The following is a 15,618-nucleotide window of genomic DNA, read 5'->3' as shown; positions in this document are numbered from 1 at the left end:
CCTTTTCCAGGACCCATTGGATAGGGGAAGGACAAGAAGGAAAAAAAGATGCTGCACATGGGAGAGGAGAGGGGTGAGGGGCAAGAGGAGATGCAGTAAAGAGGTGCATAAGAACATAAGCGTTTTCATACTGGTCCGTCAAGCCCAGTATCCTGTTTCCAACCCAGGTCCCAAGTAATAAAACATATGGCATCGAGAGGGGAGATAAAGAAATTTTGGAAGAAGTGGTAGATGCACATGTTTGACCTAGGGCACAAAGGAGGGGAAGAGATGGTGGACAGTGGAAGAAAAATGGAAATGTTGGATAAGGCAGTAGAAGGGATGAAGGGACGCAGCAGAGGAAAGGCTCTGGCAGAGCCGGCTGCAAGTAGCCTGTTTACAGCATTACCTCTGCTGGCTGACCACCATCTGCTGCTGCTTTGGGAGTGCCTGCAGGTAAAATAAACAAGCTCCACATTGGGAGGGGTCCGATCAGAGGCAAGACCCACATGAGGGAGGGAGGAGGCATTGGTTCAGGAGCAGGAGCATGGAGGGGGTAGTCAGAGAGGGCAGACCCGCAGAAGGGGGAGTAGCAATAGATGATGAACTGCAATTGGGGGTGAGGAGAGGAAAGAACATGGATGCAGGGGGTTGGGGAAGGGAAATAGATGCTGGACCCATAACGGGGGAGGGGAAGTGACCCAGACAAGAAAGGAGGGTGGGAAGGGAGGAAGATATTGTGAGCAAGAGAGTGGTGGGATGATGGATGCTGGACCTACAAGTGGGGTTGGGGGAAGATGAAGAAGAGTGACTCAGACCAGTGGGGGTGGGAGGAGAGGGAGGAAGAGTGACTCAGACCAGAAAGGGGTGGTGGGAAGGGAGGAAGAGATGGTAGAGAGAGGAAAAGCATGACCCAGAACAGAAAGGGAAGGAAGAGATTCTTAGCCAGTGATGCGAGGAAGAGAGATGCCACAGGGAGGGAATTCAGGGGTGCAAGTCAGAGCGAGGTTGGATTTAGTTGAAGTGAGAGAGGGAACAGAGGAGGCTGAAACCTGAGAAAGGAAAAAGTAGGAAGGAATTTCAGGCCTTAGAATTTTTAAATATAATGCACAGAATTTTCAATTTTTTTATGCAGAAATAAACTCTGGAATTTGTTGCTGGAGAATGTGAAATCATTTAGTTTTAGCGGGGTTTACAAAAGGTTTGGATAATTTCCTAAAAGAGAAGTCCATAGGCCATTATTGAGATGACTTGGGAAAATCTACTGCTAATTCCTAGGATATGTAGTATAAAATCTGTTTTACTACTTGGGACTTGGGTTAGCCACTCTTGGAAACAGGATAATGGGCTTGATGGACCTTCGATCTGTTCCAGTATGGCAATTCTTATGTTCATATGGAGGGGGGAGTCTTTACAAAGATGGTCTACGTGAAATGAACTGATGAGCAACATTTCTAGAAGCCCTGGTCACCAGTGTTCACCAGTGTAACCTTGGGCCATATTCATATGAACTTGTGATTTCTGCTCTATGCCTTTTCACTGATTTATGACTAGAACATGAGAAGGAGAAGCAGGACCCAGAGGAAGAATTATTGGTAATAAATTGCTGGTTCCTAGAAGCCTTTTAGATTCTAAAATTAAAGGAATTTTAAGTGTACCATAAAAAAATGCTCTATGTGAATTTTTTATTTACTTTCTGAGACTTTGCTGTCCTTTTTGTATTTGTTAAGTTATACTGTTTGCTTCATCACAATGGTTTCCTACTCTTAATACAGATTAAATTACACAATTCACTTCTATTTGTATTCAAACAATGAATTACCATATTTTCACGTAGATAACGCGCACACGTGTAAAACGCGCACACGGGTATAGCGCGCGGAAAACACAAATTTATGTACAGAAATTTTTATATACCGCGCACACCTGTATACCGCGCATGCTGCCCGACTCTCCCGTCGCCGCCCGACTCTCCTTTCGCCCGCCCCGACTCTCCTCTGGCCACCCCGACTCTCCTTTCGCCCGCCCCGACTCTCCTCTCCCCCTTGAAGTCCTGTCCCCACCCTGGAAGCCTGATGCCCCCCCCCGACGTCCGATTCACCCCCCCGCAGGACCGCTCGCACCCCCACCCTGAAGGACCGCTCGCACACACTCCCACCCGCACCCGCACCCCCACCCTGAAGGACTGCTCGCACCCCCACAGCCTCCCGACCCCCCCCATCATGTAGAAGCTCCTACCGGTGTCCTGCTGCTTTCTCTTGGCGGTCCCGGCCCTTCCGTGAGCCCTGCGCCTGCGCTGCTTCCTCTTCCAGCGGTTCGCCCTTTCTCTAACGTCAATCCCTCTTGCCCCGACTCCACGACATGATTGGGGCAAGAGGGAGCTCAAGCCCTCTTGCCCCAGCCAACCGCGGCACCCCCGACACGATCGGGGCAAAAGGGAGCCCAAGCCCTCTTGCCCCACCGACTCCCCAACTCCCCGACAATATCGGGCCAGGAGGGAGCCCAAACCCTCCTGGCCATGGCGACCCCCTACCCCCACCCCGCACTACATTATGGGCAGGAGGGACCCCAGGCCCTCCTGCCCTTGACGCAAACCCCCCTCCCCCCAACAACCGCCTCCCCCCAAGAACCTCCGACCGCCCCCCCAGCCGACCCGCAACCCCCCTGGCCAACCCCCACGACACCCCCCACCCCCCTTCCCCGTACCTTTGTGCAGTTGGCCGGACAAACGGGAGCCAAACCCGCCTGTCCGGCAGGCAGCCAACAACGGAATGAGGCCGGATTGGCCCATCCGTCCCAAAGCTCCGCCTACTGGTGGGGCCTAAGGCGCCTGGGCCAATCAGAATAGGCCCGGGAGCCTTAGGTCCCTCCTGGGGGCGGGGCCTTGGGCACATGGTCGGGTTGGGGCGGGGCCTGAGGCACATGGATCCTTCCTGCCCGTAATGTAGTGCGGGGTGGGGGTAGGGGGTCGCCGTGGCCAGGAGGGTTTGGGCTCCCTCCTGGCCCGATATTGTCGGGGAGTTGGGGAGTCGGCGGGGCAAGAGGGCTTGGGCTCCCTTTTGCCCCGATCGTGTTAGGGGGGCAAGAGGACTTGAGCTCCCTCTTGCCCCGATCGTGTCGGGGGTGCCGCGGTTGGCTGGGGCAAGAGAGCTTGAGCTCCCTCTTGCCCCAATCGTGTCGGGGAGTCGGCGGGGCAAGAGGACTTGACGTTAGAGAAAGGGCGAACCGCCGGAAGAGGAAGCAGCAGGCACAGGGCTCACAGAAGGGCCGGGACCGCCAAGAGGAAGCAGCAGGACACCGGTAGGAGCTTCTACATGATGGGGGGGGGGAGGTTGGGAGGCTGTGGGGGCGCGAGCGGTCCTTCAGGGTGGGGGTGCGGGTGGGAGTGCGTGCGAGCGGTCCTTCGGGGTGGGGGTGCGGGTGCGTGCGAGCGGTCCTTCGGGGTGGGGGTGCGAGCAGTCCTGCGGAGGGGGGGGTGAATTGGACGTCGGGGGGGAACTATGTAAAAAAATATTTTATATAGCGCGCTCACGCATATACCGTGCAAGGTTATGCACGGTTTGTAAAAACACGTATAACGCGCGCATTATATGCGTGAAAATACGGTACATGTGCTACTGCTCAGAGAAACAGGAACATCATTAACAAAGCATCAAGTCCACACAACCATTGCTATTTTAATTTTATTTCAGTCTTTTTGACATAAATTTTTTTTTTATCAAAGTAAATATTACAAGTTAAAATTATAGCAATAGAAGAAAGATATTCTCCAACCGGAGCTTCACGTTAGATTAGTACAGACTGAGCATTTATTGTCCGACTTCAGCTCAAAGAAAACTCTTTATACAATCATTTCCTAATTTACACAAAAGGAACATCTGTTTTCTTTCAGGACTGACTTGTTTCTTCTGATGAAACCAATGTGGATAAATTATCTAGAGCACCAGTTTCTGAAAGAAGAGAAGAACACATGGAAAGAGTCTGTAAATATCTAAAATGAGAAAACCAAAAAAAAACTCTGTGGAGTGACGATGTTCCTAAATGGATTTTATTTGAAAGTGTCAAAGTTCCAAAGGTACACTGAAATCATCTATATCTAAAATGATACATACAAAACATTTATGAAAAAGAATCACCTGAAGGGAATCACTTTAATACCTTCTGCAGTGAAAAACAGCTCCCTTCTCAGTTTTTCCTTCTAGAATTCCATCGATGCAAGGTCTGACAATTTCTGAGGCAGAAATCCTTTCCCTGCAGACAGAATGATTCAGGCAAACAGGCACCAGAAATTACAGTGAGTACTCCCTATGGGAATATCAGGAGAGGGGTTGCTTTAGAGGTTTCTTGTGTTAGAATTTGGTTCCTCCTCCTCCTTCAAAACCCTAAAATCACTATTTTAATTTTTTATCTAACTTCAATGGCCAGTAGGTGTGGTGTATTTGTCTTGATGGAAGCCATCTTGGATTTTTAGTGATCGTTTTTAAACATAATTTTTTCAGCCTCAAAACTACTTGTTTTTGCTCGAGCAACTTCTCATGGATACCTCAGGCCTTTCTAGTCCTGGATCCTGTATTTTTTTGTGTAAAGTTGCCGGTTGAGAAGTGGCCATGTTCCACATGCCATGGGATGCAAGAGGAACTGGTGGGAGCTTCAGGCTCACCCTACATTCAGTCCGCCAAGGCCTTGTAATCCCCCAAATCCTGAAAAATCTGGTCTAAGGGGAAGAGATCCTGAGCATATGTTCTTATGAAGGGAGTCAATGTGAAATGAACTGATAAGCAACATTTCTAGAAACCCTGGTCACCAGTGTAACCTTGGTCAGATTCATATGAACTTGTGATTTCTACTCTAGGCCTTTTCACTGATTTGTGACCAGGACATGAGGAGCAGCGATGGGGCAAAACACAAATGCATGGTGGTGGATGAATCTCCTCTTCCCCAGGCTGGGGTTGTTCAAAGAGTCTCAGGTTCTTCAATGTAAGGCTTCTCCAATTTTGTTAGCCTATTATAGAAAGCCTACTTAAGAGGACCAGGCATGCTGGCTCCACATCAGGGAGATCCATCTCCCAGGCAGGCATTCCCCTGCCTCATACCAGCTCCCAGTGTCAGTGACCCTTTGGAGCAGGACTGGGATGATTGGAAGTCCCTTTCCATACCTTTATTATCGAAGGGCTCTTCTTCAACGGTGGATCATTTGGGATCCCTGATGGAGTCCAGGAGTGGTGGCGGATCACAGTAATGATCCCTCAGTGCATCGCCTTTCCAGATCAGCTTCAGTTTCCCATGTCATATCTGACGCCCTCTATATTGAAGCTTGATGTCCAGCAAACCTTCACCTCCAGGTACTCCATCATGTGTGGCACTAATTCACAGATATACTTTTTTCCTACTGACCAATTGGAGGTGCCTAAAAGCTCTCAAGCCAAGGCTATGTCCAGGCTATGCTATGGTTCAAGACTTCCAACATCTGTGTGTTCAGCCAAATGTGGACTCTGTAGTAGCGCATGTGACCAAACATACCTCCCTTCCTAGATGACACCCTAGGTGTAAGGACAGGACCATAAAGACAGTTTGAAGTACTAGCTATGGGTATCAAAGCTGCAGCAGTTGCCTTCTTCATGGCCATAACAGATTGTGGACTTCTGCCATATAGATTGCAGGACTCCTGCCATACAGATTGCAGAGTTTGGGGACTCCTGTCCCTACATTTAAGGAGGGAGTGAATTATGTGGCCGAAGCTCTTTACGACATCAGAGTCCTGAGTAAGGTTTCTGCCTTCCAGATGCTCTGGCAGGTGACTCAACCTACAAGGCCACTCAGCAGATACTAATTGGCAAAGGGCTGGACCACCTCATGGCCAGTGTAGTCATCCCAAGTTTCCAAGTTTATTAGTTCTTAATATCCCAACCATCAAACAAATATCTGGCCGGTTAACAATAAAATTAAATAAGAGATTAAAAATAGTAACGAGAAATTAAAAATTGTAGAAAGTGCATAGGAATATCTGAATTGAACATAAATGACGAAGACTAGACAAACTAGAAAGTGAGGGTAGTGGGGGAGGAGTGGGAAAAAGTTACATTGTTTAGATGAAATGGAGAAAGTGGGGAGGGGATAAAATGTAAGGGTGAGGGCATGTTGTGGTTATATATACTTGCTTGAAGAAACGAGGAAGAAATATGAGAAGAAGTAAGAAAAAAAAAAAAAATTAAACATGGAGAGGATGAAAGAAAAGAATCTAGGTTTGGTTGAATGCGTCCCGAAATAAAAAAGTCTTTAGGTTAGTCTTGAATTTGGCTAATTGTAGTTCGTCGCGGAGGTATTGTGGCAGGGAGTTCCATAATGTAGGGGCAGTTACTGCAAAGTTTGTTTTACGTGTATAATATAATCCCTCCTGGATAGTAGGAGCTGTCAGAGGCAATTTTTGTACCTCTAGGATGTCTTGCCAATTTTCCTCTGGCTACTCTTCTTAGAGGACCTTTCAGGAGTCCAGACAGAGATTTTTTTTTTATTATTATATTTTTATTATTTTCAACTTAAATTTCAAGTATTACACTTGTACAGAAAGCAAGAATAGAATGGATATCAAATACAATAGTAATATAATTCCTAAGTTAACAATTATACTATTTATGCTCAAGTCCACAAATTAAGATCCAAGAATTAAAGAAACTTGGCGAAGAAAAAAAAAAAAAAGAACAGTAATAATAACAGAAAACTGAGAGCTATAGCATTGAGATAGGGGTCACAATATCTAAATTATAGGGCTCAAAGATTGTTAACATTCAGACGAGACATAGCCACGAAGTTAGTCAGTTGTGATGGTTCAAAAAACACATATTTAAACGTACGATAATATACAATACACTTACACGGATGTCTCAAATAAAAAGTTGCCCCCAAAGATAAAACCCCAGGTTTCAAAAGAAGAAATTCACGGCGGCGCCTTTGCGTCTCCCGTGCCAGATCTGGGAACATTAATATTTTATAACCAAGAAAGCTTTTTTGTCTATTTTTAAAGTAAAGTTTTAACAACCATGTTTTGTCAATTGGCAAAGCTAAGGTGATAATCATAGTGGCTGGTGATGCTAAATCCTTCTCAGATGTTTCTAAAACCTGTGAAATATTTAAAGGTTCTTGATCTGAAGATTTTACTTTTGGTTGTTGATTTTGTTCTTTATCAGGCAAGTAATAAACCCTTGAAAATGGTGGTAATGAGTCCTCGGATATCTCTAAATTTTCCATTAGATATCTCTTAAGCATATCTCTAGGTGTTACTAACTCGAGTCTTGGAAAATTAATTAACCTTAAATTATTGCTACGTGAGTTATTCTCAAGCATTTCAATCTTCTTCCTTAGGTTAATATTGTCTTTAACTAAGATCTCTTGAATTTGTTTCGATGATTCAATTTCTTTTTCTATTTTTTGAATTGATGAATTAGAAGTATTTGTTTCTTCTCTTAAGTTCTTCAGTTCCTTATCATGTTCCTTAATTTTCTCTTCAATTTGTTGAAATGTAGGAGTAATATTTTTAACAAAACCAGCCATTAAGTCCCAAATAGAGTCTAAAGTCACTACTGCAGGTTTAATCAGTACAATTGGAGTTTGTGTAAGTGTAAATTGCTCACCGTCCTGAAGTCCTTCGAGGGGAGTCTTCTGTCCTTCCCCCTCAGATTGAGATGGTGTTCCCCCAGACATCTCCATGGGGGCCCTGGAAAAATGGGCCCCAACCTCCAAGCTCTCCAGTAAATCCTTCCTTGCCTCTGGAGAGGAGAAAACCATTGAATCCGGGGTTTCCCCGCCCCTGGGAGAGCTGGTCGTCTGGGGCTGCGGGGGCGGTGCCCTAACGTCAGGGCTCAGCGTGGTATCGGGCCCAGGAGTATCCACAACGGGTTCGCCTCCCTGTGTCCTCTGCGGGCCGCCATCCGACGTCGCTGTGGCCTCTTGCATGCGCCTCAGGAGATCCTGTATGTTTCCGAGACCCGGGGCTCCAGGACGCCGCGAGGCAGAAGCGGCACTCCGGCCCCGTCTCTTCGGCATCGCGGTAAGTAAAAACCGCTAGGAAAAATTCAAACGAATACGATCCTGGGACACGCAGCTCAGCGCGTCCTGCTCTCAGATCGCCATCTTGGATCCAGACAGAGATTTAGCAGTTACAGGCACCAGCAACCCATGGGTTCCCAGGGTGGCTCGGCCTCCAAGAAGCAACAATGATGCCAGGATGACGGCTGCCCCTTCTCATGTTGGACAGCAGCTGACAGCATTCTGGGAGGAATAGGAACAGATTTTGTCTGACTACTGTATCTATTCCTCAACTCCTCTGGATCTGTTCCTTGACTCCCCAGCCAGACGGCAGAGAAGGAGGTCAGAGTCCAATGACAGTGTAACATAGAATCAGTTCCTGAAGAGGAATCAGGATCAGGCAGATACTCTTTATGCTTCACAGGCACAGAAGATTGGAGGCACATTCTGGATTTGAAACTTGTAAATGAGGTCCTAAAGGTCCTCCGCTTTTGCATGGAGATGGTCAGCTCTGGCATAGTGGTGGTGGTTCCTAGAGAATTTCTTGGCTCTCTGGCACATCTCCCTTCCCTCCCCCTCAATCCTATGTACTCCCTTTCCTTCAGCTTCTCCTTCCTCTCTCGGTACTCTCCTGTAATTGAAACTGATGACCATTATACTTGACAATTGATTCTATATCTTCGCTGTATATGTATAGTCTCTTGCATTGTGAACCGCTCTGAACTGTTTTGTCCCTGACATTTTGATAATTGATTCTCTGTATCTTCGCTGTATATGTACAGTCTCTTGCATTGTGAACCGCTCTTTTATTATTATTATCTCCATCTTTACGGATCCCAGGAGGTATCTGAGATTTCACATTCTGCAGCAACACTTCCAATTTGTGGTGCTCCCTTTCATTTTAGCCATGGCTCCACTCACCTTTACCAAGGTGACGGTGATTACAGTGGCCCACCTGCACAGGATGGATATTCAGTTGCATCATCTCTGGAGATTGGCAAGCATGGGTGGTGAACTTGGGCAAGTCAACTTCCATAAAAGTCAGCTGCAGCTTAGGAGTCTGTTTTGACATGATGCAGGGCCATGTTTTTTCTTCCTGAGCCCTGTAAACAGAAGCTCAGGAAGCAGATCCTGGGGATATTGACTCTTCTGAGCCCCACAGAGGCATTATCTGGAGGTGCTGGGCTTGATGGAGGCCTCCTTGGAAGTTGCTCCATGGGCAGTGGCTCCCCACTCCAGTACTCCCTTCTGTCCAGATGGGTCTCTGCAATGCAATGCAGATGCTCCCTGGATGACAGAGGCAAAGCGTAGACTGCATTGGTATGCCTCTCAGAATCGACATGTGGCTGACCCTCATGACTCAGTGGCTGGGGGGGGCCCTCCAGGACAAGTGGTCCATAAATCTCGTTCAGTAGCCCTTGCTGCAGTTGCAGTCTTTCCTGACAGGGATGGTAGTCAGGATGCTTTCAGACAATGCTACTGCAGTGGTTTACATCAGTGTTTCTCAACACGCGGTATGCGTACCCCTGGGGGTACGGAGGCCGCTTGTTGGAGGTATGTAGCTTGTCTGCCGCAAGAATATTCCCTGCCCACCTGTCCATCAGGAATTAGGGAAAGCTATTTAAATACAAGAACTCACTAACATTTTACAAACAATGTTTTTGTTTTGCATTATCTGACAAATGAGCAGTGCGCATAGTTTAGTTTTTAAAAAATCGGCATTATGTCACATACTAAAACAGTGTTCTCAAACTGAAACCCTTTGTGGGGCCACATTTTGGATTTATAGGTACTTGGAGGGCCACAAAAAATAGTTAATGTCTTATTAAAGAAATGACAATTTTGCATGAAGTAAAACAACAAGTACCCTATTTTTTCTCCAGCCCTCACATTTAAAGTTTAATATCTTTCCTTTCTCAAAACTGACACATTTCAATCACTATATTGAAAATAAAATTATTTTCCCTACCTACTCCTAGAAGAGATCATAATAAACCCAACAACTGATGAAGCCACAGCAGCCGACAGACACTGGTCCAACTTTAATAAGGTGCAATGGTGGGACTTTAACCAACTCTACAATAAATATAGTCGAGCGTCATGCGACCTGAATAATTGCCCCTCATATTTACTAACAAATGCCTCCCCCAAATTTAGAGCCTGCCTATTGCAATGGATCCAAACAACGCTCACGGAAGGCCAATTCCCACAAGACCTAGGAGAAATCATAGTCACACCAATACTGAAAGACCACAAAGGACCAATAGACACCCCTTCCAACTACCGACCCATAGCCTCTATTCCATTCTATGTTAAATTAATAGAAGGTCTGGTTGCCCAATACCTCACCAACTACCTTGAAGACCACAATCTACTCCACCCAACTCAATCAGGGTTCAGATCCAACCACAGCACTGAGACACTGCTAGCCTCCCTTCTAGATACAGCCCGACAACACCTTAGCAAAGGAAGAAGGATGCTGATAATTCAACTAGACCTCTCAGCCGCATTTGACCTGGTTGACCACAGTATACTTCTTCAGATATTAGAAGCAATAGGGATCTCAGGCGGAGTATACAATTGGTTCCAAGGATTCCTCAAAACAAGAACATACAGAGTAAAAACAAAAGATCTAATATCGGAAACCTGGACCAATCCCTGCGGAGTACCTCAAGGTTCACCTCTCTCACCCATGCTCTTCAATGTCTTCATCGCCTCCCTTGGTACCCTATTAGACAAACACGAAGTAACCTCATTCAGCTATGCAGACGATATAACCATACTCCTTCCCTTTGACTCACAAGACCCCACTACAACAGATAACCTGGTAAAAACCCTAGAAATAGTGGAAAACTGGATGACAGAACACAAACTGAAGCTCAATCCAGACAAAACTAAATTTCTACTGCTTGAAAAAGACAAAACCCCCTCGATAACAGAACTAGAAATAAAAACCACCAAATATCCTATACAGACCACTCTCAAACTCCTTGGAGTAACAGTAGATAGATGCTGCACTCTTCAGGTGCAAATCAACAAAATCACTCAAAAAGCATTCTTTACCATGCGCAACCTTCGCAAAATTAGAAAATTCTTCGGCAAAGATCAATACAGACTCATAGTTCAATCCCTAGTCCTAAGTCTACTGGACTATTGCAATATCCTCTACCTTCCTTGTCCCACCTACCTAATAAAACAACTACAGACTGTCCAGAACACCGCCCTCAGACTGATCTATTCCCTTCGAAAATTTGACCACATCACCAACGCCTTCCTAGATTCACACTGGCTTCCAATACAAGCCCGCATCCAATTTAAGCTATATTGCATAATATTCAAAACATTAAACGGAACGGCACCCTCCTACTTAAACAACCGCCTAAATAGGAACCTCTATTCCAGACAAAGGAGAACCCAGTCCCCTTTCTCCTACCCCCCTTATAAAGGAACTAAGCGCAAAAAGATGTACGACAACCTACTAGCAACACATGCAGCTAAATTGGACCCCTCCATCACCAACCTACTGACAGCTTCAACTGACCTCAAAGCTTTTCGAAAAGAAATCAAAACCATACTATTCAAGAAATACATCCTAATTTCCTAACCCCACTCTTCTCCCCTCTCTCCCCTTCTTAGGATCCTCCCTTCAAAATGTGATTTTGACCTAACGCCTCTAACTGTATTCCTCTTCCTGAAAACGTCCAGCTATCGTTTAGATGTATTAGGCCCTACGTCGTTAATTGTATTCCTATTCCTGGAAATGTCCAGTTATCTTTTTGTTGTAATCCGCTTAGAACTGCAAGGTACAGGCGGAATAGAAGTCATTAATGTAATGTAATGTAATGTAATGTTGGCTGGTGACTTTATTTTTCTGTGCTTTTAACTATGTTTCCAGGGCCTTCTTGTCCTTTGACTGGTTTCTCTCTGTCTTCACTTTCTGCCTTGCATCCATCTTTAAAAATAGAACAAAATACAAAAAACCCCTCTCATCAATACTGGGCAAGTTTCTCAAATAGTATCTTCATATAACATTTAAAGGCTTGTAAATATTTAAATGTGCTCATAAGCTCTTCAGCAAAGCGCCACAGCAGCGGTACAATGTCGCTGGAAAGTTGTTTGAATTTTAATCATGACACATTGCATGGAGCAAGAATACTTGCTCTACTGGAGTGGCAAATATTATGGCATCTTTTTTCAACATCAAGTGTGTAGACCAAAGGACTCAGGCACTGCACACTGCAAATAAAATCAATATAAAAAGCTCATCCTTCCGGCTTCCTGATGTAGTGTAGCGAAACACAGACTGTGTTGGAGCCGTGAATTGACCTTTTCAGATAAGTGGTCTACTGTTAAACAACTTTTGTAGAGCCATAACATTTGCCACTTCAGTAGAAGCAAGTATTCTTGCTCCATGCAATGTGTTATGATTAAAATTCAACCAAGTCAAAGGGTGAAACAGACCTTAGTCACCCCTAAGTGCCCTGGAATACTCATGGATTTTACCCCAATCCTCAGCGGCACCACTTGGAGCTCAAAACAATCTCATTGCTCCAAGTTTTACGTGTCAAATCGTCACTGGATCGTTTATAAATAAAATCCATGAGTATTCCAGGGCACTTAGGGGTGACTAAGGTCTGTTTCACCCTTTGACTTGGTTTATATTGATTGTATACCCTTGGTGAAAAGTTAAGCTAGTGCCACTATAGAATGATTAAAATTCAAGCACCTTTCCAGCGACATTGTACTGCTGCTGTGGCGCCTTTCTGAAGAGCTTATGAGCACATTTAAATATTTAAAAGCCTTTAAATGTTATATGAAGATACTATTTGAGAAACTTGCCTAGTATTGATGAGAGGGTTTTTTTTGTGTTTTGTTCTATTTTAAAAGTATTGCCCCCTCAAGTGGACTGTAATTTAAAATCCTCGGTCTGTTTGGATCAAACTTGCATCCATCTTTGGCATTAAATTAATATTAAATTTTTCTGCTTTCTTTTCAAAATCTACATTTCCATGTCTTACCTTCCCTTCCTATCTCTCTCTTCTTCCGTCCCTATTTCCGTGGTCTGACATCTCTTTCCTTCCTTTCTCTCCCTCCCTCCTTTCCCCTGGTCTGGCATCTGTCTCCTTCCCTCCCCCCCATTCCCTGGCATCTCTCCTCCCCCTCCATGGTCTGGTATCTCCTTTCCTTTCCTTCCCTCCCATGGACTTGGCATCTCTTGTTCCTCTCCTCTCCCTTGTCTTCCTTCTCCTTTCTTCCCTCTCTTTCCCCAATTAGGTGCAGCAGCAACAGCAGCAGCATTTCCCTTTCCTGTGCAGCAGAAGCATTTCTCTTTCCCCTCCCCTTCTTTCCCTTCCGTGTGGAGCAGCAGCATGTCTGGCCGGCTCCCTTGCTCAGTCGATCGTTCCATTCAAAGCCGCAGGTGGCAGCTCCTCGCGCGATCCGTGCCTGCATCAGAAGCCTTCTCTCTGATGTCGTGATGTCAGAGAGGCTTCCGACGCAGGTGTGGATAGCGCGAGGAGCCACCACCTGCAGCTTTGAATGGAATGATCGACTGCAGCAAGGGAGCCGGCCAGACATGCTACTGCTCCACAAGGAAGGGGGAAGAGAAATGCTGGTGTGGATGGCGCGAGGAGCCACCGCTGGCTGCAGCTTTGACCGGAACAAATGACTGCAGCAAGGGAGCAGTTGATCATCGCATCCAGACCGCGGGCCGCAATATAGCACCTGGAGGGCCGCAATCGGCCAGCGAGTTTGCAACCACTGTACTAAAATGAGACCATATTCCAATGTTCATCAAAATAAAAAAGTGTTTTAAAACACAAATCCATTCCAGACAGTTAGACAATGCCTTTTGATTTTACTTCAGTGAAGGATATAATTTGTTACAATTCATTTAAAAGTAATGATTATTTATTTTTTTTCATTCTATTCCTATAGTGACAAATTCTTCTTATTTTCATTTATACATTCTTTAAATGACCTAATAGCTAATTTTATTTTTTTGTAACACCTGCACTTCCTCTTATACACAGAGGTTCACCTATTTCAATATGCACTTTTCTGCTCTTCAGCTAAAAAGTTCTGAGTCACACCGTTCACTCTCTATTTTTAAAGTACACTACTTTATTAGTATCACATATAAGTTTTTTAAAATTTGTTTATTTTACTCTTAACTCTTTGGTATGTTTTGTGCATCTCCCTATTCATTTTGGTCAATATGGGCTCCTAGTCTTGGTGTTTATGTTTGTTTTAATAGTCATTTTAGCACACACACACACACACACATATATATATATATATATATATATATATATAAAATTTTATACTTAATTTTAATATATATTATATTTTGTTTTAGTTCATATGTATATATTTGTTTTATATTGTTTATTGTGAGCTTCTATACCACTACTACTAACTGGGGAGTCAATTCAGAGCATTTTGTATGAGATTCTGTAAAGGTGTTACAATACAAAATTACAAAGAGTTTCTGTGAGGTGTTAGAATGCATGGTCTCTATACAATATCAAGGACTTCTGTAGCTGTGTTACAATACAGAGTTATTAATACCGGCTTAATTATGCCATAATCAATCATCCTACTTATGTTACTGGAACATATATACATTATCTGACATTACAAACAAATATCTGAACCAGCCCCTTCAAATTCCATAGCTACAGGCTGTTCACTCTCAGCCTGACCTCTCAGCCCTGAGAGTTGTCTGTCCTGCTGAAGCCTACATGCTTCCAACTGTCCTGCTCTCCTCTCAAGCAATTCAGCTTTAACACTTAAAAACTTACAACCATGCCCCCAAGGTCCAGGTGCGGGAGCTTCTCTGACTGCTCTGCAGATCCCTGCATCGTGTTTTGTGTGATACAGGCAATTGTGAAGACCTGCTCTCTCTAGTGTTCTTGAAAGGAACAGCATCAAACTCAGGAATATGTGGGTTTAATAGAGGAATCGGAGTCATGTCAGCTTCCAGTGGTTCCATTGCTACAGGACCAGGCATAAGCTGCTCACTACAACATATACCTCCCGTCTTCTTTGGAATTAGAAAATACCTGGAGTAAAACCCTTGATTTTTCTGGGTAGGAAGAACTTCCTCTATGGCATTGAATTGAAGTATGCGTCTATTTCCTGAAGAAGAAGGGACATCTGTTGAGATCTAAGAGAGGACTCTCTTGGAGGGTGGTCTGGAGGAATGGATTTGAAATGAAAAGAGTAACCCTCCTGTAAGACTTTTAAAACCCAACTATCATTGGTAATGAGAGTCCATCATGGGTAAAAAGCTTAAAGACAACCTCTGATGGGAAGAAGAAGAGGCTGTAAAGGTGTTACATAAACTGCGTTCTCCCGAAGCAGGTCGAAAAGACTGAGCTGGTTTCTGAGTGGTAGATGTTTGCTGCTTCTAAGATCTTTGTTGTCTCAGTTTCTTCTGAGGTGGTAGATTGGTCAAAGAAGAGGCAGAAAACCATCTCTTTTAAGAATAGGTAGTCAGTTTCTGAGCCAGCTTAGCTGATTAAGACTTCTTAGTTTTGTTAAGTGCATTCCAACTCTGCTCATGTTGGGTAAGCTTTTGAGTGCCAAATTTGACTTTCTCTTCAAAAAGCTCCT

The 15,618-nt window shown here is 44.7% G+C and overlaps 1 protein-coding gene across 3 annotated transcripts in view; it reads right to left on the bottom strand.

Annotated features, from left to right (window-relative positions):
- Positions 1 to 3,671: 3,671 nt before the first annotated feature.
- LOC117352266 (galanin peptides-like) overlaps positions 3,672 to 15,618 on the bottom strand; it is a 99,194-nt gene continuing 87,247 nt past the window's right edge. For all 3 annotated transcript variants that reach the window (XM_033928624.1, XM_033928625.1, XM_033928626.1), the window contains one exon: positions 3,672 to 3,929. In XM_033928624.1, coding sequence (XP_033784515.1) covers positions 3,868 to 3,929 — 62 coding nt within the window. In that variant the 3' untranslated portion in view covers positions 3,672 to 3,867. The remainder of the gene's footprint in view (positions 3,930 to 15,618) is intronic.

The sequence above is a fragment of the Geotrypetes seraphini genome, chromosome 19 (genome assembly GCF_902459505.1).
Source record: "Geotrypetes seraphini chromosome 19, aGeoSer1.1, whole genome shotgun sequence".
NCBI classification, from domain to species: Eukaryota; Metazoa; Chordata; class Amphibia; order Gymnophiona; family Dermophiidae; genus Geotrypetes; species Geotrypetes seraphini.
The sequence above is the reverse complement of the archived record's forward strand: the minus strand, read 5'-3'. Positions and strand labels throughout refer to the sequence as shown.